Genomic DNA, 26,053 nt, shown 5'->3' on the forward strand with positions numbered 1-26,053 from the left:
ATTTTTAGAGTTATTGCCCTTGACTTAGTAAAAATTTCCAATTTTCAACTTGTTTTGCACGTAACTAAAAAAGTATTTGACCTAGGGTCATGAAACCTTTCAAGAATGTTGCTCAGCATGTGTAGTTGTGCACCTGGGTATTTTCATGTGGATGTTTTTAGTATTTTTCCAGTTATTGCCCTTGACTTAGTAAAATTTTCCAATTTTCAACTTGTGTTGCATGTAACTAAAAAAGTATTTGACCTAGGGTCATGAAACCTTACAAGAATGTTGCTCAGCATGTGTAGTTGTGCACCTGTGTATTTTCATGTGGATGTTTTTAGTATTTTTAGCTCACCTGTCACAAAGTGACCTTGAACTTTTGCTTCAAATGACATCTCCTCATAAACCACTAAGCCAATTTCATCCAAACTTCACAGGAATGTTCCTTTGGTGGTCACCTTTAAAAATTGTTCAAAGAATTTAATTCCATGCAGAACTCTGGTTGCCATGGCAACCGAAAGAAAAAACTTTTAATATCTTCTTTTAATGAACCCAAAGAGCTAGAGCTTAGATATTTGGCATGAAACATCTTCTAATGAGTGTCTACCAAGTTTGTTCAAAATTGGCCCCGCCCCAGGGGGGTCATTGATTTTCCCTATATGCATATAGTAAAAAACATAAAAAAATCTTCTTTTAAAGAACCCAAAGAGCTAGATCTTAGATATTTGGCATGAAACATCTTCTAATGAGTGTCTACCAAGTTTGTTCAAATAAAAGCCCAGGGGTCAAAATTGGCCCCGCCCCAGGGGGTCATTGATTTTCCCTATATGCATATAGTAAAAACTTAAAAAATCTTCTTTTAAAGAACCCAAAGAGCTAGAGCTAAGATATTTAGCATGAAACATCTTCTAGTGAGTGTCTACCAAGTTTGTTCAAATAAAAGCCCTGGGGTCAAAATTGGCCCCGCACCAGGGGGGTCATTGATTTTCCCTATATGCATATAGTAAAAACTTAAAAAATCTTCTTTTAAAGAACTCAAAGAGCTAGAGCTAAGATATTTAGCATGAAAACATGTTCTAATGGGTGTCTACTAAGTTTGTTCAAATAAAAGCCCTGGGGTCAAAATTGGCCCAGCCCCGGGGGTCATTGATTTGCCTTATATGTGTATAGCAAAAACTTCAAAAACCTTCTTTGAAAAAATCCCAAATAGCTAGAGTTTAGATATTAAGCATGAAACATCTTCTAGTGAGTGTCTACAAAGTTTGTTCAAATTAAAGCCCTGGGGTCAAAATTGGCCCTGCCCCGGGGGTCATTGATTTCCTTATATGTGTATAGCAAAAACTTAAAAAATCTTCTTTGAAAAAACCCAAATAGCTAGAGTTTAGATATTAAGCATGAAACATCTTCTAATAAGTGTCTACAAAGTTTGTTCAAATAAAAGCCCTTGGGTTAAAACTGGCCACGTCCCAGGGGTGTCATTGTTTTTAACTATATGTGTATAGTAAAAACTTAAAAAATCTTCTTTTAAAAAACCCAATGAGCTAGAGCTTAGATGTTTAGCATGAAACATCTTCTTATGGGTGTCTACTAAGTTTGTTCAAATAAAAGCCCTTGGGTTAAAATTAACTCTGCATGGGGGGGGGAGGGAGAAGGTCATTGTTTTTCCTTATATGTGTATAGCAAAAACTTAACATCATAATGGATGTCTTAATTCCGAGTTTGTTCAAATAAAAGCCCTGGGGTTTAAACTGGCACTGCTTCGGGGGCCTATATACAGGTGAGCGACCTCAGGGCTCTTGTTAGAGTTATTGCCCTTGACTTAGTAAATATTTGCAATATTTAACTTGTGTTGCACATACATGTAACTCAAAAAGTTTATGACCTGTAGGCCTGAAAGTTTACAAGAATGTTGGTCAGCATGTGTACTTAGTTTTTTTGTGGCTTTATTCAGTATTTGTAGTATTTGCCCTTTACTTAATAGTGTGTGTTTTCATATATCCAGCTAGCTTACTGAGTGTCAGTGGTTCTACCCAGCTGCCTACTTAGACCTGATATAATACACTGAGAAGTACCTGTGGTCTTCCTCCAACTGTAAAGCTGGAAAGTCACCATACAATCTTTAAAGAGTAGGTGTGACTTAAAAAAAATTAAATTTTATAAATAAATATTGCTTAGTTATCCCCCACCGAAGGAATCGGGAGGGGGATATTGTATTGGCGTTGTCCTTCCATCAGCCTGTCTGAATTTCGTTTCCGCACTAGTTCTCAGCAACTACTGTCTGGAATTAAATGTAACTTTATAGGAACCATCAATACCGAGATGAGATGCACATATCATCGCCTTGTTACAGTCCGACCCTTCAAGACAGAGTTATGGTCCTTTAATAGTTATGCAGTATGCATCTATAGCAATAATATTTTCCGTGCTATTTCTCTGGCTGGAATTCAGTGAAACTTTATGGGAACCATCAATACCAAGAGGAGATGCACATATTGTTGCCTTGCTCCGGACAGACCCTTCAGCACAGAGTTATGGCCCTTGATTAGTTAAGAAGTATACATATAGAGGAATTATCGTTTCAGCACTATTTCTCTGCAACTTCTTGCTTGAATTCATGAAAACTTTGTGGAAACAATCAGTATCAATAGAAGATGAGCATATAGTCATCTTGCCCCTGTCAGACCCTTCAGCTTAGAGTTATGGGCCTTGATTAGTTATGCAGTATGCATATAGAGCAATAATCGTTTCTGTGCTATTTCTCTGCAACAACTGGCTGGAATTTAATTTAACTTTATGGGAACCATTGATACCAAGAGGAGATGCGCATATCTTTTCCTTGTTCAGGTCCGACCCTTCAATACAGAGTTATGGCCCTTAATTAGTTATGGGAACCATCAATACAAAAAGGCAATTTGCATTTCATTGGCATGTCCAGATTATACTTTTTAACACAGAGTTATGGCCTCTGTTATTACCCTGAATTTTTATCATGTACAAAGAATATTACTGTTTATGTTATGATTAATATATAAATAAAGTCTTATGTCTCCATTTGTTGTGTTAGTAATAACCAGTACTTGGCGGTGGATATAAATTCAACGAATGTGCTTGTTTGTTCATAACTATATTAATACTAAGACATACAGACGTAAGTTCATTGGTCATACTAATGGATACATATATCTTAGTTGCCAAAGTGTCAGTAGAAATGGTGAGGTTACAAATATGTTCCAAGCCATGAATCTGGCACATGTCAGTCAAGGAAGTGAACTTGTTTTATAAACTCTAAGCTCTGATTGAAGTAAATTAAACTATATTCAATCATCTAGAAATAAAACCGCATCATTATATAAGTTTTATGTAATACACTTTTTTTGTTGATATTAGGTATATAAATTGTCTAAATTTCAGTTTGGTCAGCAGGGCATTCAGTTTGTAAACTTACAGCAACAACCACGACAACAAATGAAGGCAGGAACCAGTCTTCAACAGAATCAAACCCTCACCCAAGTTGGTGTTAAACCCTCCACCTCTATACAGGGACCTCTTACTACAGGTAAATGTTACACTTACAACAGAGTCAAACCCTCACCCAAGTTGGTGTTAAACCTTCCATCTCTATACAGGGACCTCTTATTACAGGTAAATGATACACTTTCAACAGAATCAAACCCTCACCGAAGTTGGTGTTAAACCTTCCTCCTCTATGCAGCGACCTCTTATTACAGGTAAATGATACACTTACAACAGAGTCAGACCCTCACCCAAGTTGGTGTTAAACCTTCCATCTCTATACAGGGACCTCTTACTACAGGTAAATGATACACAACAGAATCAAACCCTCACCCAAGTTGGTGTTAAACCCTCCATCTCTATGCAGGGACCTCTTACTACAGGTAAATGTTACACTTACAACTGAGTCAAACCCTCACCCAAGTTGGTGTTAAACTGTCTACCTCTATACAAGGACCTCTTACTACAGGTAAATGTTACACTTACAACAGAATCAAACCCTCACCCAAGTTGGTGTTACACTGTCTACCTCTATACAGGGACCTCTTACTACAGGTAAATGTTACACTTACAACAGAATCAAACCTCACCCAAGTTGGTGTTAAACCCTCAACCTCTATACAGGGACCTCTTACTACAGGTAAATGTTACACTTACAACAGAATCAAACCCTAACCCAAGTTGGTGTTAAACCCCCAACCTCTATACAAGGACCTCTTACTACAGGTAAATGTTACACTTACAACAGAATCAAACCCTCACCAAAGTTGGTGTTAAACCCTCCACCTCTATACAAGGACCTCTTACTATACAGGTAAATGTAACACTTACAACAGAATCAAACCCTCACCCAAGTTGGTGTTAAACCCTCCACCTCTATACAGGGACCTCTTACTACAGGTAAATGTTACACTTACAACAGAGTCAAACCCTCACCCAAGTTGGTGTTAAACCCTCTACCTCTATACAGGGACCTCTTACTACAGGTAAATGTAACACAACAGAGTCAAACCCTCACCCAAGTTGGTGTTAAACCCTTCACATCTATACAAGGACCTCTAACTACAGGTAAATGTTACACTTACAACAGAATCAAACCCTCACCCAAGTTGGTGTTAAACCCTCCACATCTATACAAGGACCTCTTACTACAGGTAAATGTAACACAACAGAGTCAAACCCTCACCCAAGTTAGTGTTAAACCCTTCACATCTATACAAGGACCTCTAACTACAGGTAAATGTAACACTTACAACAGAGTCAAACCCTCACCCAAGTTGGTGTTAAACCCTCCACCTCTATACAAGGACCTCTTACTACAGGTAAATGTTACACTTACAACAGAATCAAACCCTCACCCAAGTTGGTGTTAAACCCTCCACCTCTATACAGGGACCTCTTACTACAGGTAAATGTTACACTTACAACAGAATCAAACCCTCACCCAAGTTGGTGTTAAACCCTCCACCTCTATACAGGGACCTCTTACTACAGGTATATGTTACACTTACAACAGAGTCAAACCCTCACCCAAGTTGGTGTTAAACCATCTACCTCTATACAGGGAACTCTTACTACAGGTAAATGTTTCACTTAGAACAGAATCAAACCCTCACCCAAGTTGGTGTTAAACTGTCTACATCTATACAAGGACCTCTTACTATACAGGTAAATGTAACACTTACAACAGAGTCAAACCCTCACCCAAGTTGGTGTTACACTGTCTACCTCTATACAAGGACCTCTTACTACAGGTAAATGTTATACTTACAACAGAATCAAACCCTCACCCAAGTTGGTGTTACACTGTCTACCTCTATACAAGGACCTCTAACTACAGGTAAATGTTACACTTACAACAGAATCAAACCCTCACCCAAGTTGGTGTTACACTGTCTACCTCTATACAGGGACCTCTTACTACAGGTAAATGTTATACTTACAACAGAATCAAACCCTCACCCAAGTTGGTGTTACACTGTCTACCTCTATACAAGGACCTCTAACTACAGGTAAATGTAACACTTACAACAGAATCAAAACCTCACCCAAGTTGGTGTTAAACTGTCTACCTCTATACAGGGACCTCTAACTACAGGTAAATGTAACACTTACAACAGAATCAAACCCTCACCCAAGTTGGTGTTACACTGTCTACCTCTATACAAGGACCTCTTACTACAGGTAAATGTTACACTTACTACAAAATCAAACCCTGACCCAAGTTGGTGTTAAACTGTCTACTTCTATATAGGGACCTTTTACTACAGGTAAATGTTACACTTAGTAGTGATTGTAGCATTAACCATTTGTAGCATTAACCTTTTGAGTAGAAGGGGAGGTAACCATTAGTAAAAAGCCATGATAGCTTACACATCTGTGCTGTCAGACCATCAGGATAAAGGATGAAAACATTATTATTATAAACATTATTATCATTAGTATTATATAAGTTATTTAATGCTATGTTGCTCTATATTTCAGCAATATTACCTACTCATGGTCCAGGGCAGCATGTGTTATCACAGATCCCTGTGGGTAAGAGTGGTGGGCCAGCAGGTGGTATTACAACAACATTAACACATCAACAACTTGTACAGCTTCAACCCCAGTTCCAGGCTCAACTACAGGTCAGTGATTTCATAAACTGAACCCCTATGTTTAAATACTTTTTTTCTAAATTCATAGAAAGATTGAGTTTATAGAGAAAAGTTAAAGTAATTTTAGTGAAGATATTTTTTTCTTCTGAATTGATGATTTCTATAAATGTGGAAATAAATTATGATAATAAATCGTCAGCAAAATATAATAAATTCACTTTTTGCAATACTTTTTAAATTACAATATTTGTATTGTAATTCAGGGAGATGTATCATCCATTTAAACTAATGCACACTTTATTATCTTGTGTGTTAGTAACTATATTACGAAAGAAATAGTGCGTGTTAGAGCAGCTTATATTTATCATATCAGAGGTTACCAGTCCTTTTGAGTTTTATTTTTCTAGGGTTACTTGTATTTTAAGCAATTTTATCATACTTCTGTTCGATTATGAAACAAATTACAAGTCCTGTCCGTGGAGGTATCCATTACTGGAGCCATTTGAGGAAAGATGGCCTTGACCCTAGTAGGGATCAAATCCAGAAATGCTTAGGTTGAAAGTTCGGCACCTTAAACTGTTAGGTCATGTCTGCCCCTACTATGTCACTGCTATTCTTATTTTGTAGTTTGTATTCTTTCTATAAAACATTCCAGTACATAAATTAAAGACTATAAATTTGAGGCTTTTATGTGTTGCCCATAGTATAACATATGTTTGCTTTTTTCAGGCATTTAAGAATACAAGTCAAGGACCCCAGCAACAACTTCAGTTTCACCAGATATTAAAACAACCTGTTGTACCCACACAACCTAACATATCATTTGGTGGGAAACCTAAAAACAAGAAGAGGACAACGCCCACTCCTCCAAAATAATGCATCATTCACTTTTGCAATAAACTGTGAATTATAAACAATCTTTGGGATGTTAAAGCTGTAGCCAAAATATTTCAAGAATATTGAACTTGAGAAAATGTACTAAGATTTTAAGAAAAGTATAAATATAAATTAAGTGATAATGGACGTTATGTGTGATTAAAGACATTTGCAATATTTATCGCTATATTTTGTCAAGCAGTAACGATATTTTGTCAAGCAGTAACGGCTATTTTTACATTTTTTTAACCTCTGTTTTTGGTAATTTAAGTGAACTGTACATGTAAGTGCTGTTTGCTATATGTAAATTACTTTCTTTGTTCACTTCACAATATTTAATTTTTTAATACCTTTACAAAATGTTCATGAAAATTAGCATGAATCTGGAGGTGTGCTGCTTTAAGGAAAACAGTCAGTGAGCATGTTGTTGTAGGATGAAATAATGAATACTGCAGATTTAAGTGAAAATTGCAAATGGTTATGACTGACTTTATGGGGAAATAATCTGGTTTTTGTAACAGTTTATTTGATTTGAGTGAGCGGTAACAATGGCTGACTTGAAATCCCTTACTACTAAATTAAGTGAGTTGAAATAATTGAAATTAATAGCTTCTCTCAATTAAGTGAGTTGAAATAAACTGCTAGAGACAATTATATCTTGTAAGGAATCTATCTATCTATCTTACTGGCTTACAGGAATACCAATATGAATGTTAACGCATGAAGTTAAAACATGGAGGGACACTTACCTTTCACCTCTTGTTCAGCTGGGATGTTACCACTTCATTGTTGTGTAAGATGATTTGAAAATGTGAAGAATGGAAAGTCTTGGTATAGTTTTGAGAGGTGTTCAATATCAAATTAATAAGATTTAGAAGTTAGTGATGTAAGATGTTTATAGTAAAGTTAAAATTTTGCTTGAATTGTACTTTGAAATTTACATTTTCTATCACTACTTTTAGATATGTTTTTATTTTAGTATGATATTATATGTACATTTTCTCGTAATTTGATTGTATTTATATGTGTTTTAAGAATGCAAAAAGTTTTATATTTGGCTGTATAAAGATACAGTATGAATTTTTTATTAATGTTTTTTTGTTATTGATATATATTCTTGATTGACTGTCTATTGCAGTGTATATTGTCAACTGAGGAATAATAAGACATAATAGATGAATGATTAAGCATTGCATGTTACTATTTATAGCTCATCAGAGCACATACTGCTCATGTGACCTGTCATGGACTGTTGTCTACAATTGCTTCAAATATCATTCAGAAATAACAGAACCAAAGTTGATAAAGCTTGCTGAGAATGTTTTTTGTTTGACGGTTAACTAAAGTTGTTCAATGAATACATTCATATTGAACCTGGGTCACAGATGTTGAAAATTGATTTTGAAATAGAAAATTTTAAAATCCTTTAAGTTAAGGTATGTTGTATGAAGCATTGTCTAATGGGCCAAATGAGTCTACTAAGGTTCATACACGAAAAATTAAAAAAAAATGATATTTTTTTTAGTAGCCAATCAGTCCCATGTTAAATTACTGTATTAACATCATGATCTAGATGTTCTCTATTAAGTCTTTGTAATTCATTGACCCTGCCTCCCGGGTGACTCTGTTTGTTATAGAATCATGTCGGAAAAAAAATAAAAATCTCCTCTGAAACAGCAAGGCAAACAACTTTGATATTCAGTTCATTGTTTTGTGTGATAAATCTCTCCAAAATCTGTACCTTAGTCAAATTTGGCTGTATCAAATGTGCTACTTGAATTTAACATAAAAACCATAAATGCCTTCTTGTTAAAAAAAATTGGCTTTAACGTTTAGAAACATGTATATAATTTGTTTCATGGTCAAGTTGATCACAACCAAGTTAGTTCAAATTTTAACTCTGCAGCCCCTTTGGGGACATTGGCTTGCTTTAGTACACTTTTTATTTTCTGTCATAGACAAAATTGGCTGACACTACAGATATTTAGTATCTTCTCACTTTGTATGAAATTCTCTTACTCACTTGGATCAAGGTCAAAGTCAGCTAACAATGGAATTTGTGCCCAACATAGAGGCTCTGTTTTTGGTATTTAAGATCTTTCTTGGATGTCAACTGTGGGTTGTGGTTTGACATCACTGGTCAAAATGAAGATCACAGAGGGTTAAAAATATTATTTTAGACTTTTATTGATACAGTTGTGGTAGAATTTATTGTAGAATTATCAAAGATCATTCAATTTGAAGTTACATTTTTTTGTGAGCAATTGTTTTATAAACATGTACATTGTGTAAAAATTGACATTATTGCTACTGTGATATTAAATAATATACAGTGAGTAAAGTTGCATTTGTTATTTTTACTTAATTTAAATATATTTATTTGTCTTGTATAAGTAACAATGTTTTAACATATCTATACACGGAGATACAACCATAGTAAAAGTATGTAGGCAAATATTGGGACTCGATGCAACTGGCGCAAGTTCCTTTGATTAATGAGCTCAAGTGTTCTTATTTTAGAAGACATAAATATGAAAGGTACAGTGTAACATTACAAAACTTAATAAAATATGTCTGTTTCAACTGTTATCATAGATAAGAGGATGTTATACTTTAACATTAACTGTACTGTACATTATAAGCTTTAAGGATTGCTGTATGGAAATACTAGTGAAATTGAGCAGCGGGTAATAGTGTACATTTATAAATGAGCCACGTCACGACAAAACCAACATAATGGGTTTGCGACCAGCATGGATCCAGACCCGCAGTCTGATCAGGATCCATGCTGTTCGCTATCAGTTTCTCTACTTGTTATAGGGTTTGTAAGCAAACAGCATGGATCCTGACCAGACTGCGCGGATGCTGGTCGCAAACCCAGTATGTTGGTTTTGTCGTGACGCGGCTCAAATGGTCTTATATGTGCGTTGTTATTAACATACTGTTGTTTCAATTTTCAATAAAGTTTTGTCACAAACTAAAAAGAAGGTGATTTCATATCATGTAGGTCGTATGTGTATATTGAAACTTTCACTATGATCGAGTCAATATTGATGCACACGACCAAATTAATTCTATTTGAAAGACCCTGCTGTAACTAAGTCCAGCTCCCCCGGAAGATATGATCATTATTTGAGCAGCAACACCTAATTTTTCTCCATGATGCATATTATGGTCTCATTGGCCTCCCATGCATCAAAATAGTAAAAATCACAAAAATCGACTTGGATACATATTAAGTATCATTCTGTGAATTTTATAGGTCACCTTTTGACAGGTAATAATCTTTTAGGACACAATTGGTGACATGTCCTCGGTCCGTACTGTCAGTGCATGAAAGTGCGGATGGACCCTCATTAAGCATAGAACATAAACAAACGCATGTACATAGTAAGTGACTATATATTATCATATTTATAAGATAATCAGCTTGAATAAGATGTCAAACAAAATGCCATATGAACTTCATGATCTACTAAAGCGACTTGCTGTAATTAAAGGATGTAAAACAGTATGACTGGTGAAATATACTTCAGCTTTATAGGGAAAACTAAGAAACCTATTGAACTATTTGTCTGGAACGTTAACATATTTGCTTATATCGTATGTAATGACCATAATTTTGATCATAACTTAAGATTGAAAAATACTTGAAATGCGGAAATCACAATACTTAAACATTTGTAAATGATTTATGCCTTAAAAGTTTTTGTCAATACACGATATTGTGTATGCTAATGTTTTTAATCATGTATTTCTAAAAAAAAATATCATAAGATATACTTATTATAATTGATAAACAGCGTTTTGACATATATTACAGATGGTCAATACCTTAATGTGATATGGCAGTGGTTTCATTCAAAAAACCTTTTTTCACTGTAATTGTAATGTCTTAAATTTTTTTGTACAAATACTTCGGGTAGTGTAGGCTTTACACGTACGTTATTAAATCAAAAATATCTGGAAACCAGATAAAAGTATATATAAAAGTTAGTCCGTCAGAAAAAAATAAAATATGCAAGTCTTACATAACACATCAGTAACAATTAAAATGCAGGGCTTAGATCTATTCGATAATTTAGTGAACGAACGAACAAATTTATTTCACATAAACTATCAAGTTTCTAGTGACTATCCACTACATTTTACAATTTAACATATAGGTGTACATAGAACATACAATTGTTATAGATATCAAAACATATATTAAAAAGATAAGGATATAAAAAAGTATTGATCTCATATTCATGTTGGACAATACATAAATGGACATGTTTGTTTTGTATCATTTTATATATTATCAGAAGTAAATTAGAAACATCATGGTATCAATTCGTTTCGCGTATATTTATTAAAAACATGTTTTGCGTTTTAATGAATTAAATTTTAAAATTATCATAATATTAATCATACATAATTTCGCTTGCTTTATATTGTATAATTAGGTGGTCATGTCCCGGGATTACTATGTATCCAATACGATCCTTGATTTATCGGTTTTGCAAGTCGCCATCATGCACACATAAGTTTGTTGTGTTTTTTTTTTTGTTTGTTTTTTATTTCAATTATAAGCGATACGATTTGACAACAGCAACATTTATATCTACATTTTTTTCTTCTGAGAACTTTAATGAAAAATCTGCACCCCCACCGTCTCCTCAACTTGGATTACTGTATATATTAAATGTTGCCCTAGAGGTTGAAAAGAAATGTTTTGAGTCGCCCCCTGACAATTACGAAAACAATAGTTTGAGAAAATCCTTTATTCCAGTCTCATTTCGCTTTCACATCTTTTTTTTAAAGAATTTTTACGAGTTAACTAATCCTGACGATTATTATTTAAGGAGTATTAACTAACATCAGGATTACATGTAAGCATATTATTTTAATTATTTATTAATAATTGTTGTTTTTTTTTCTTTTGAGGGATAATTTTCTTTTTTCTTCGGGCTATTTTTAGAATACACCAGCTTCATAGCTGCTGCTGATATTGAATATTTAGAACACTTTACAAACAATGAGTTAAGCAGTCTCTCGGTATGTATGAGATAATTGTTTAAAAATTATATATTACGATATAGTTTTGGAGCCTTATAATTGTAATGTTATGTGGTTTTGTATGTGAGTATATCACAAGTAGACAACGTATAACTCTAACATAGTCCAACTAATTGTACTGCGCGACGAGATATTGTGCTATTTTCGTGTCTGGGCAATATCTCGCCTCTACGTACAACATAACAAGAAAAATATTACATACATTCGTATGTTATATAGGTACGATTGCATACTACTTTTTGTGAAGACTTTTTTTAAGTTTGCTACATGAAAGGTGTAATGTAAAATGAACATGTCATGAGATATAGCAACGGACCTATTCCTGTGGGTTTTTTTTCGCGCAAGGTGTACCGGTATTTTATAACACTTGCAACAATCAATACCAAATGGTTCTATTGCATTTCTATAGTGTTAACAGGTTATATTACTGTTTAGAGATACCAGATTTCAGGACTTTACACCTCCTGGACGTTTCACCTTTAGTCTTTACACCTCCTGGACGTTTCACCTTTGGTTTTTACACCTCCTGGACGTTTCGGCTACTTTTTTTTATAAATGATATAATATACTGTATGGATTAATATCAGTAAACTTGTTTGACATACCTTAGTTGTTACACCTATATTGGATTATATTGAGATAACTCAATATCATATAAATTTGCATGATAGACATTGAGAGAATATTTGCTTTTTGAAATTTTAATTAAGAAATTTTATTTAAAAAATGATAATCTTGTTCAAATAAAATTAACCGAATATGTATCAATAATTTGAATCAATGTAATACAGTATGGAAAACAGATAAGAACAAAATGATCAGATTTACTAAATTTTATTCAGAGTCAATTACTATATCTACAATGTATGCACTATACAATAACATAACATTAAAATAAGCACTGTTATTTTCATCATATAATTTTATTTCCTATTTTATAAAAACTAATAAGAACTACAAGTTACATTTGTACACTCTTCTAAAGGTGCTAATTTAGTAATTAATGAGCCAGTGTTTATAATGCTTTATTCAAAATTGTGTCTTGGGGTGAAACATCCAGGAGGTGTAAAGTCCAAACACCCCATAATACAACTCTAGAAGAACTAAACACTGTGTCCATTTATTATTTAACCTTATTCTGACAAACACTTACTGTGACAACAGTTTAATACAACAGTAAATTAAATATGACTAAAGTGTAACAACATAAAAGGTAGTTGTACCAAATAAAGGACATCATTACACAAATACAACATAAAAGTAGCTAGCAACTGTGGAATATCTTTTTTTTTTAAATTTATTTTAAAAGTTTTCACATATTACTTTGCAAAATACAGCTAACAAAGCAGCAGAAATAAATTAATTTTCAATAAAATTACAATGTCTATTATTTACTTTTAAAAAATCTTTCATTTAAGATATTACATACAGGTTTTGTACACTTGACTAGTGATAGAAAGTCATGTTAATTTTAGCAGAAACTCAGTATTTTTGCCTGTATGTTATTGTTTACAATAACCAATAAGCATTTGATCAAATGTTAATTTCCATATAACATAATAATAATCTGCTGTATAACTGGTTTACTTAATACCTATACAATTAGAAACAAGAGCTGTAGGTAGGGAAGCAATGCTGGACTATTATTAGTGCTTGACAGTAAAAAGTTAACAAGGGAATAATTATCATTTAAAACCGTGTTACAGTTATAGGCCTTGAAGAGAGTCCTATTATGCTCTCAAAGAAGAGTATAAAATTTCAACTTGTTTCAAAGCTAGATGTCAATAGAATTTGAAAATATCTGAGGTAGTATGCAAACTTAAATGTAAATTCTAAGTCGAAAAAAGGGGCATAATTCTGACAAAATGCTTGATACAGTCACCTCCTCCTGTCTACAGGCTGGGGTCATGATGGTGAACAATTGCGTAAATTTTCAAAGCCATATGGCAATGGACTTTGAAAATATTTGAGGTATATCATAAAAACTTCAACATAAGTTGTTACGTCTACACCGACGTTTGGGTGACTACAAAAGCTCTACTTATTTTAATCGAACAGTCAAGCTAAAATCAATCAGTGTTGCCAAGCAGCCACAATATATTCCATAATTTTGTTTTAAATTTAACAAATTTTAAGTGCACAACTGGCTATTTGAATGAACTAGAACTTCACGAGTCGGATGTGTCGCCTTGTGAACAATATAGTTTAGGAGAAATGGCCAGAACAAGAAAATTAACAAAGGGCAATAACTAAAAAATAAGAAGTGCAGAGCAGCATTTTCTTTGCACTATACTTCTTATCAATAAGATATATCATCCTATGAAGTTTCAAGTCCATACCTTTTATAATTTATGAGAAATAGCCTGGACAAAACAAAGTATGAAAAATAAATAAAAGGCAATAACTCAAAAATAAGAAATGCACCTATGAAGTTTCATGTCCATAGCTTTTATACTTTAGGAGAAATGACCTGGACAAAAATAAAATATAAAAATAATAAAGGGCAATAACTCAAAAATAAGAAATGCAGATTATTGGTTCTTGTACAATGCATATTTTTTATTGAGATCTATCATCCTATGAAGTTTCATGTCCATAGCTTTTATACTTTAGGAGAAATAATCTGGACAAAAATAAAATATGAAAATCAACAAAGGACCATAACTCAAAAATTAGGAAGTGCAAAGTACCGGTCATTGTGCACTGCACTTTTTCTAAATGAGATCTATCATTCTATGAAGTTTAAGTCAACAGCTTTTATAGTTGAAGAGAAATGGCCCAGACAAAATTAAAGTATGAAAATTAACAAAGGGCAATAACTCAAAAATTAAGAAGTGCAGAGTACTAATTCTTTTGCACTGCACTTCGGGTTATCATATATTATTTTGTTGTAAATTTCTAAATTTCCAATTTTACAGGCATGCAGGAGATTAAGTTCTGAAAGAGTTACAATGATATCAAACATGCAGAGTCTTTTTAATTTTAATATGTTCTTCCTGTTAAAAATCCTTAGTTAACTGAAGGAAATTTTAGTTGCCTAGCTACCATGCAAATTTCTTTGATTTTGATGCTTCTGTTCAGGATTTATGTAAATTTTACAAAGTGATTCTACACTAATATCAACATAAAAAATTAACTGACCTATCATTGTCATAGATAAAATAGTGTTCATATTCTAAAACTATAAAATATTTAAAACTTGATAGCAAGTACTGAAGCTTATCACTTCACATTTTATGCAGTCATTTTCAGTAAGATATAGTCACACGAACAACTAAAACTGTTTATTTATCTTGAAATCAAGACTTTAAAAACTTATAAAGACAGGATTACAGTTGATCAATTCATAAAATGCATCAGTTCAATGCAATTCTATACTTAAGGCGACATGACAAATGTTGTATTACACAAAACACAATCACATGAAATGTTTTAACATTATGGAAGTAAGTTACTATTAAGCTGACATAGGCAACCATTAATTAATATGATCCACACACTAGTCAATATAGCATTAGTCCTTATAGCAACAGGCCTCTGGGGTTTTACTATTAAAATGACTTCCAATGGCTTTTTAGATCATCTATAAGCAGTGGGATATTGTGACCATGTCTTGATGACTGCAGGACAATACTGGCAACCTGTTGCATTGTTTCTCCACTTTCCAGAGCATGTTGAGACTGACACTTCCATGAAGTCCTAAAATACATATAAATTAGAAAATTGTATAGGATATAAATAGCACTTAAAATGAAACTTAAAACAAGAATGTCGAATGACACATATGCCCCCTTTTCTAGCCCTTGACTCACATAATTGGTAGTTTTGTTACAGAAACTGCCATAAATGGGTACATGGAAGTGTTCAATTATGGAAAAAAGAAAAATAATGGAGACTTTGTGATAAATAGTTTTCAAAAGATAATCAGATATTAGAAAACTACAGACCAAAAATCAATAGGGGCCACCAATCAAAATCAGAAATATGATGACCCTGTGACCTTGACCTTTGACCCAAAAATTACTATGGTTCATCTACTAATTATGATTAATCAATATGTGAAATATGACAACTTTGTGATGAATACTTTTCAAGATAATCAGCTAAAACCGTTCTGACATTTAAGACCCCTGTGAGCTTGACCTTTAACATAGTGACCCCAAAATCAATACGGGCCATCTACTAGTTATGACCAATCAATATGTGAAATATGACTTCTTTGTGCTTAATACTTTTCAAGATAATCAGCGGAAACCATCTTGACATTTAAAGCCTCTGTGACCCTGACCTTTAACATAGTGACCCCAAAATCAATAGGGGCCATCTACTAGTTATGGCCAATCACTATGTGAAAATTAAGAGTTTGTGATAAATAGTTTTCAAGATATGAACTTCTCTTAATCACTCGGATCAAGGTCAAAGTCAGCTAACAATGGAATTTGTGCCCAACATAGAGGCTCTGTTTTTGGTATTTAAGATCTTTTTTGGATGTCACTGTGGGTTGTGGTTTGAGATCACTTTGGTCAAAATGAAGATCACTGTGGGTTAAAAATATTTTTTAAATCTTTTTCTGATACAGTTGAGGTAGAATTTTTTGTAGAATCATCAAAAATCTTGAATTTATATTCTGTTGTGAGCAATTGTTTTATAGACATGTACATTGTATAAAAAATGACATTAATGCTACTGTGATATTAAATAATATACAGTGAGTAAAGTTGCATTTGTTATTTTTACTTAATATGAATATTTATTTGTCTTGTATAAGTAACAATGTTTTAACATATCACGGAGATACAACCAAATAAGAGTCTTAAACAGACATAGTAATAGTATGTAGGCAAATATTGGGACTCGATGCAACTGGCGCAAGTTCCTTTGATTAATGAGCTCAAGTGGACTTATTTTAGAAGACATAAATATGAAAGGTACAGTGTAACATTACAAAACTTAATAAAATATGTCTGTTTAAACTGTTATCATAGATAAGAGGATGTTATACTTTAACATTAACTGTACTGTACATAGTAAGCTTTAAGGATTGCTGTATGGAAATACTAGTGAAATTGAGCAGCGGGTAATAGTGTACATTTATAAATGAGCCGCGTCACGACAAAACCAACATAATGGGTTTGCGACCAGCATGGATCCAGACCAGCCTGCGCAACCGCGCAGTCTGATCAGGATCCATGCTGTTCGCTATCAGTTTCTCTACTTGTTATAGGGTTTGTAAGCGAACAGCATGGATCCTGACCAGACTGCGCGGATGCTGGTCGCAAACCCAGTATGTTGGTTTTGTCGTGACGCGGCTCAATGGTCTTATATGTGCGTTGTTATTAACATACTGTTGTTTCAATTTTCAATAAAGTTTTGTCACAAACTAAAAAGAAGGTGATTTCATATCATGTAGGTCGTATGTGTATATTGAAACTTTCACTATGATCGAGTCAATATTGATGCACACGACCAAATTAAATTGACTGTAACCAGGGTCTTTCTATTTGAAAGACCCTGCTGTAACTAAGTCCAGCTCCCCCGGAAGATATGATCATTATTTGAGCAGCAACACCTAATTTTTCTCCATGATGCATATTATGGTCTCATTGGCCTCCCATGCATCAAAATAGTAAAAATCACAAAAATCGACTTGGATACATATTAAGTATCATTCTGTGAATTTTATAGGTCACCTTTTGACAGGTAATAATCTTTTAGGACACAATTGGTGACATGTCCTCGGTCCGTACTGTCAGTGCATCGAAGTGCGGATGGACCCTCATTGAGCATAGAACATAAACAAACGCATGTACATATTAAGTGACTATATATTATCATATTTATAAGATAATCAGCTTGAATAAGATGTCAAACAAAATGCCATATGAACTTCATGATCTACTAAAGCGACTTGCTGTAATTAAAGGATGTAAAACAATATGACTGGTGAAATATACTTCAGCTTTATAGGGAAAACTAAGAAACCTATTGAACTATTTGTCTGAAACGTTAAAATATTTGCTTATATCGTATGTAATGGCCATAATATTGATCTAAACTGAAGATTAAAAATACTTCAACATTTGTAAATGATTTATGCCTGAAAAGTCAAAAGTTTTTGTCAATACACGATATCATGTATGCTAATATTTTTATTTCTAAGAAAATACCATAAGATATACTTATTATAATTGATAAACAGCGTTTTGACATAAATGACAGATGGTCAATACTTTAATGTGATATGGCAGTGGTTTCATTCAAAAAACCTTTTTCACTATAATTGTAATGTCTTAATTTTTTTTGTACAAATACTTTATGTAGTGTAGGTTTTACACGTGCGTTATTAAAATATCTGGAAACCAGATAAAAGTATATATAAAAGTTAGTCCGTCAGAAAAAAATAAAATATGCAAGTCTTACATAACACATCAGTAACAATTAAAATGCAGGGCTTAGATCTATTCGATAATTTAGTGAACGAACGAACAAATTTATTTCACATAAACTATAAAGTTTCTAGTGACTAGCCACTACATTTTACAATTTAACATATAGGTGTACATAGAACATACAATTGTTATAGATATCAAAACATATATTAAAAAGATAAGGATATAAAAAAGTATTGATCTCATATTCATGTTGGACAATACATAAATGGACATGTTTGTTTTGTATCATTTTATATATTATCAGAAGTAAATTAGAAACATCATGGTATCAATTCGTTTCGCGTATATTTATTAAAAACATGTTTTGCGTTTTAATGAATTAAATTTTAAAATTATCATAATATTAATCATACATAATTTCGCTTGCTTTATATTGTATAATTAGGTGGTCATGTCCCGGGATTACTATGTATCCAATACGATCCTTGATTTATCGGTTTTGCAAGTCGCCATCATGCACACATAAGTCTGTTGTGTTTTTTTTTTCAATTATAAGCGATACGATTTGACAACAGCAACATTTATATCTACATTTTTTTCTTCTGAGAACTTTAATGAAAAATCTGCACCCCCACCGTCTCCTCAACTTGGATTACTGTATATATTAAATGTTGCCCTAGAGGTTGAACAGAAATGTTTTGAGTCGCCCCCTGACAATTACGAAAACAATAGTTTGAGAAAATCCTTTATTCCAGTCTCATTTCGCTTTCACATCTTTTTTTAAAGAATTTTTACGAGTTGACTAATCCTGACGATTATTATTTAAGGAGTATTAACTAACACCAGGATTACATGTAAGCATATTATTTTAATTATTTATTAATAATTGTTGTTTTTTTTTCTTTTGAGGGATAATTTTCTTTTTTCTTCGGGCTATTTTTTTAGAATACACCAGCTTCATAGCTGCTGCTGATATTGAATAATTAGAACACTTTACAAACAATGAGTTAAGCAGTCTCTCGGTATGTATGAGATAATTGTTTAAAAATTATATATTATGATATAGTTTTGGAGCCTTATAATTGTAATGTTATGTGGTTTTGTATGTGAGTATATCACAAATAAACAACGTATAACTCTAACACAAGTATAGATAAACTCTGGACTACTTTCTAAGCATGCGCATGTATACATTTATATAAACAGTCTCATATTACAATAATGAAACAAGAGAAGTATTATTGATTCATGCGTTGTATAAAGTACTGTTGTATATGAAGTAATCTCTTCCTGTTTTATAATTTGCATTTAAAATAACTTATATCTTCACGTTTTTAAGGCAACATAAGATAATTTGGGTTTAGTTAGGTATTTCTCGGTAGCTTTCAGTATTTTGATACATATATTTAAATGTGCATTCTTCTCTTCTTTTTTGTTTTACCTAGACCACTATACTTTAAGAAAGACAAGAACAACTAAAGAACAAGAAATGCATACAAATGAGAATTAGTGCATAAAACACTTTTTTTCAAATCGAATTTAATTATAAACAGTCAAAACACATGCATGCCTGCATCTATGTTGAACAACAAGTGTGGCGAAAGAGTATGATCAGGAAAAATAATTTGAAGTTGAAAATTACATAACAAAATATACCTTAATTTCCAAAAAATGGTTTATATCATTTCCATTGCTTTAGATAACTAATTTATTTCTTTATTAAGTCAACTTAAGAAATTTAAGTACCTTTCGATATTTCCGGTAGCTTTCAGTAATTCGATACACATATTTATATGTGCATTTTTTTTATTTTACACCACCCACCGTAAAATAAGTATTAAAATAGACTTGAAAACAATAAAAATGCATGAAAAAAGAGAATAATTGTATGATATCACATATAAAGTAAAATAAAAAAGCAGAGAAATAAAATTAACATATTTCGGTGAATTTTGTATTCAAATTTTGTATTCGAATTTTGTGAGATTACCCCACCCACTTTAATCAAGTATAAACCTTATATATTATGCAATTCCTTGCGATTTTTATGATAACAACTGAAAACGCACATAGTTTTTATGAAAAACAAAACAATATTAGAATTTAAGGAGCTACTTGGAATATTTTTGTTATTTCTAGGTAACCATAATAGAAAAATATGCAAAAAATAGGCATTTTTCTTTGATATTTTGAAAATTTTAAGATAAAAACCCAAAACGCTATACATTTCATGTCATTTAATCATAACTTGATTATTTTTGAAATGTTTGCACTTCTTTTTATTGAAAACGGCATAACTTTTGCTGTAAAATTTACCATAATAAGATATATACTCGTTTTGCATAAAATCGGCGGCCATATTGGACGCCATCTTGGATTCTGGAGCTTTGTGAAAGCAAAATTTTGTAAGATTTGGATTTTTGTAAAAGAGAGACTATATACTTACTCTGGTGTAAGTTTAAGATTTGGACAAAAAATTTGATTAAATGGCCCTTGGCTCTTAATTAGGCTATTTCTAAAATTCAAATTTGACAGTGTGCGCCAAAGAACCTTAAATACTTTATTTAAGGATAATTCTTACAGTATTAAGTTAAAAGTTAGCCGCATATAAATTGTATGCTTCTATTTTTGTAATATGCACAAAATTAGCAAATCTATACCGATATTATTCTTTTTTTATTCATATTTGTTTTTCTTTTTAAAAATTATTTTCCGGTTCGGACAGTAGAAAAGATGTTATATAAGTTGACAACATTTATTGCTATATATACAGTAAACACAAATATTATTATATCAAACGAAGATGACATAAATCCAAATGTTCATACCAAGGGGTATTTTTGTGCCTTTAATTACCTTTGACCTCAAGATTTAAAAATGTCAAATTCTGACCTTAACCACGGCTTTGCTTTTTCCTTTCCAAGTTATTGCTTGGACAAGAATAAAGATGTACGTATGAGGCGTTCAGACATATGTTCAGACAAACCATCCTATCAACATATGCTCCCCACTTATTTAGTTGGGGAATAACAACTGAAGAAATTAATTAAAAGGGTAAAACAACACTAAATATTGCAATTTTAAACAAAGAAGGAAAGAATACATGCAAATACTCTACATATGCGTACAGTAAGAGTTAATGTATTCTTTGAGAAGCCTTATATATATAAAATATGAAACATTCAAATTACAAAAATAAACTGGATATTGTAAAGATGATTAAACTAAAATTATTTTGATATTATGCCTCGATTAGTCTTTCTACTTTGTCTGTCAAATTAAAACAATTCAGTCAGTTGTGTCATTAAAAGCTTATAAATAATTTTAGTTTAATCATCTTAACAATATCCAGTTTATTTTTGTAATTTGAATGTTTCATATTTTAAAGGTTTCTATAAATAAACTAATTTTATAGGACTGCTGCATACGTTATCCGTAAAACAGTTTATAATTATGTTATACTACTGTATTGCATATATAAAGCAAACGGTAATTGAAACAAGCCTACTTTTTGTTCTTATTAGCATATTCCAATCCTAGTAAATTATATATCATATAAATGGTATTTATGGTATAAAGCTAAGATGAAAGCAAAACAGTACAAATAATAGAACATTGTATCAGACAGTTTTAAGTGTGAAGATAAAAACAAGCTAGAACTCTTTAGACAGATAAATTTTACATAATCAGTAATTTTTTGACGTCTCTATGATTTGATGTCAGTGCACATTGGTCACTTTTTAAGCCCGGTTTAGAAGGACGTCCTAGATGAAGTAAAGAATCTATATTGCAGGCACGAATTGTCTGACATTTGACTTTTAAACTGTTGAAAATAACAGAAAGTTTGCAGAGGCAGAGTAGCATAGGTTTCGACTACACATCACCTTGCTGGTGTGAATATTTGAGCCAAATTTGATGAAAATCTTACCAGGGTTAGGGTTTGACATGGAATTGTCTGATATTTAACCTGGCCATGAAGCAGCACAGTGGTGACATATGCTACGTCATATTGTTGATGTAAACATTTGAGCCATGATTGAACTTATTTCTTATTTATAGAGCAGACACGAAATTGTCTAACATCTGACCTTCAGATGTGACCATTACCTTTTAAGCTCGACTATTCGATAAGAATAATTAGAGATATTGTAGTCACCCGAGTGTCGGCGTCGGCGTCGATGTCGGCGTAACCACTTATGTTAAAGTGTTTGTAATACCTCAAATATTTTCAAAGTCCATTGACATATGGCTTTGAAACTTTGCACACTTGTTCACAATTATGACCCCAACCTGTAGACAGGAGGAGATAACTATATCAAGCATTATGACAAAATTATGCCCCCTTTTTCGACTTAAAATTTGTAATACCTCAAATATATTCAAAGTCCATCGACATATGGCTTTGAATCTTTGTTTGAGCACTTGTTCACCATCATGACCCCTACCTGTAGGCAGGAGGAGGTAACTGTAACAAGCACTCAGAATTATGTCCCCTTTTCGACATAGAATGTATGTTTAAGTTTTTGTAACACCTCAAATATTTTCATAGTCCATTGACATAATTATGGCTTGAAACTTTGCACACTTGTTCACCATCATGATCCCTAAAAGCTATACAGTCATGTCGGCGTTGACGTTGCCGTTGTCGTCCGCAAATGTGTATCTCGATCATAAATTTTTAAGTTCTTGGTGCATTGTCTTCATACTTGGCCACTACAACCATTAGGAAAGACCTTCAAGTACCTAACCAACCTTGACCTTCAGTCATAAATGACTAAAATAACTGACCTTAAATTGACCTTGACTGTCAAGGTAAAATTAATGAAATTCTCTTGTTTTTTCCCTGTAACTATAACTATGTTATTTATGAATGGATTTACTTCATATTAAGACACAACACCTTTTATGTCAGGACCTTCATTAATATCAAACCCAAATTGACCTTGACATATGTATGACCTTGACCTTGAAAGTCAAAATATTTTATTTTCACTGAATATCGCTATAATTGGCTGTAACTTTGTAATTAATACTTGAACAAAACAACCTTTTGAACAAGACATTTTAAAAGGTTTAACTGAGTCGGACCTTGAACTTTAAATGACCTTGACCGGTAAGGTTTTTATTAAATTTTGGTTAAATTGTCATTATTTCGTTATTTATGCACGGATTTGATTCATGTGTAGACAGAAAAACACTTGTGACCAAACATACATGTGGCATAATTTAGATATGACCTTGACCTTTAAATGACATTTACGTCAAATTATTTGAATTTGATTATATTTGGATAACTTTTTCATTTATCTATGGAAAGGATTAATACTTGGACAAAACAACAAGTGTAAAGAAGCAGACCTATCTAACTTAAAAAAAGGAAAACATATTTTATTTCTTTTATTTTCTTTTCAAATATTTGTTTAAATCGTTTATTTGTTGTTTTTTTAGAGAAAAAAGTAAATAAGTCGAGTGTTGTCCCTGTCCAGCGATTGCTTTTACTGTTTCAACTTGAAATAAAATGCTTTCTTTTCGATTATTTTACGACGCTGGCTGAATTCTTCAACACCGGGGCATTTAACTGTAAGCCAGGTTCTAAATAAAACTTGAATATTTTTCATATAGAATTTGGTATGAATTAACATTAACCTGCAAAATGTTTTAAATTAATTGTTATACTCTTTTAACTTCTTGACGGTTTTTGTAAACACAACATGAACCCAATTTACAAATATAATAACCACACATTATCTCTTACACAATTATAAATTTGTAAAAAGTTTACAGGTGGAGGGGGTCAGTTTACAATGAGTTTTCCAGCTAAAATGTAATCATTGTATTCTTAATATTATTGGATTGTTAATGCAGCTCATTCCTATCAAGTGAAAGAAAATAATTTTTTGGTTACTTTTTCTAGAAAATATAAAGTTTAAACAGTCAGCAATTTATAACAGACATTTTTCTTAGAGTTAAAAGGATATAAATAAGTAACTATGTAATCATTTGTCTCTGTGTGCCCCACATGTATTATCTATGTAATAAATCATTTGATTGTATCCTCACATTTAGAAAGCCTAATTATTTTTACGTTGGCATTGTTTTGCTAACCTTTATATTTTCCAATTCAGAGTGCAAACCACACCTCTAACTCCTCCCTAATATAATGCATTACTGAAATTTGTTAGACTGGTTAGACGACAGATTAAGTAAATTTTATTTAGTTCGTACACATTAACCAAAGTTAGACTTAGCAGAAATTTGAAAAATACTACAATGTGATTGGACAAAAAATAATGTTGATCATTAAAATTGAATGTTTTGAAATATTCTGCGTTTTATATTTAATTTAATATTTATATGGTTAAAAGCAAACATTTCTTTATTACTGATATCTGGAATAAAATATGGGGAAAGGAAGTCTACATAATGATATATCATATTCTGTTCTAATCAGAGAAAAAAGTTGTTTCCATACAGGCATGCGATGTAACGGAAATAAGTGCTTAAGATGCCTTTCATTAACATAAATAATACATGTATAATCCGCGCACGATAAACAGAAGTTTCTTCATATTTATATATAGTACGGAACAGTCCATCTTAATACTATATATATTTTATTGTATATTTGACTGATAATTGTAAAAGTAAATATCGCAATAGCTCAATCGGTAAAGCACGAGGTTCAGAAGGAACTTACTCTACAGGTAACAGGCTTCATTCTTTTCCATCTTTTAGCTCACTTGTCACAAAGTGACAGGGTGAGCTTTTGTGATCTCTTTTCGTCCGGCGTCCGTCGTCCGTAAACTTTTACTTTAAATGACAACTCCTCATAAACCACAAAGCCAATTTCATCCAAACTTCACAGGAATGTTCCTTTGGTGGTCATCTTTAAAAATTGTTCAAAGAATTTAATTCCATGCAGAATTCTGATTGCCATGGAAACTGATAGAAAAAACTTAAAATATCTTCTTTTAAAAAATCTAAAGAGGTAGAGCTAAGATATTTGGCATGAAACATCTTCTAGTGAGTGTCTATCAAGTTTGTTCAAATAAAAGCCCTGGGGTTAACATTGGCCCCGCCCCGGGGGGGGGTATTTGATTTTCCCTATATGCATAAAGTAAAAACATAAAAAATCTTCTTTTAAAGAACCCAAAGAGCTAGAGCTAAGATATGTAGCATGAAACATCTTCTAATGAGTGTTTACCAAGTTTGTTCAAATAAAAGCCCTGGGGTCAAAATTGGCCCCGCCCCAAGGAGTCATTGATTTTCCCTATATGCATATATAGTAAAAACTTAAAAAATCCTCTAGCTTTTAAATAACCCAAAGAGCTAGAGCTTAGATATTTGGCATGCAACATCTTCTAGTGAGTGTCTATCAAGTTTGTGCAAATAACAGCCCTGGGGTCAAAATTGGCCCCGCCCCGGGGGTCATTGATTTTCCCTATATGCATATAGTAAAAACTTAAAAAATCTTCTTTTAAAGAACCAAAGAGCTAGAGCTAAGATATTTAGCATGAAACATCTTCTAATGGGTGTTTACCAAGTTTGTTCAAATAAAGGCCTGGGGTCAAAATTGGCCCCGCTCCAAGGGGTCATTGATTTTCCTTATATGCATATAGTAAAAACTTA

At 32.6% G+C, this 26,053-nt stretch overlaps 2 protein-coding genes across 3 annotated transcripts in view; both read left to right on the plus strand.

Annotated features, from left to right (window-relative positions):
* The window catches only part of LOC132756714 (mucin-2-like), a 34,507-nt gene extending 25,737 nt beyond the window's left edge, over positions 1 to 8,770 (plus strand). The window contains exons 19-21 of the mRNA XM_060747843.1: positions 3,394 to 3,538; positions 5,980 to 6,125; positions 6,825 to 8,770. Of these exons, the coding sequence (XP_060603826.1) occupies positions 3,394 to 3,538; positions 5,980 to 6,125; positions 6,825 to 6,971 (438 nt within the window). The 3' untranslated portion in view covers positions 6,972 to 8,770. The remainder of the gene's footprint in view (positions 1 to 3,393; positions 3,539 to 5,979; positions 6,126 to 6,824) is intronic.
* Positions 8,771 to 19,364: 10,594 nt separating this feature from the next.
* LOC132756718 (uncharacterized) overlaps positions 19,365 to 26,053 on the plus strand; it is a 35,307-nt gene continuing 28,618 nt past the window's right edge. Inside the window, exon 1 of one of the 2 annotated variants that reach the window (XM_060747850.1) lies at positions 19,365 to 19,446. The gene's annotated coding sequence lies outside the window, so the exon portion shown is untranslated. The remainder of the gene's footprint in view (positions 19,447 to 26,053) is intronic. The other variant, XR_009629366.1, reaches the window with a different exon arrangement.

This window comes from Ruditapes philippinarum, unplaced genomic scaffold (assembly GCF_026571515.1).
Source record: "Ruditapes philippinarum isolate M1 unplaced genomic scaffold, ASM2657151v2 ctg203_1_1_1_1, whole genome shotgun sequence".
Taxonomy (NCBI): domain Eukaryota; kingdom Metazoa; phylum Mollusca; class Bivalvia; order Venerida; family Veneridae; genus Ruditapes; species Ruditapes philippinarum.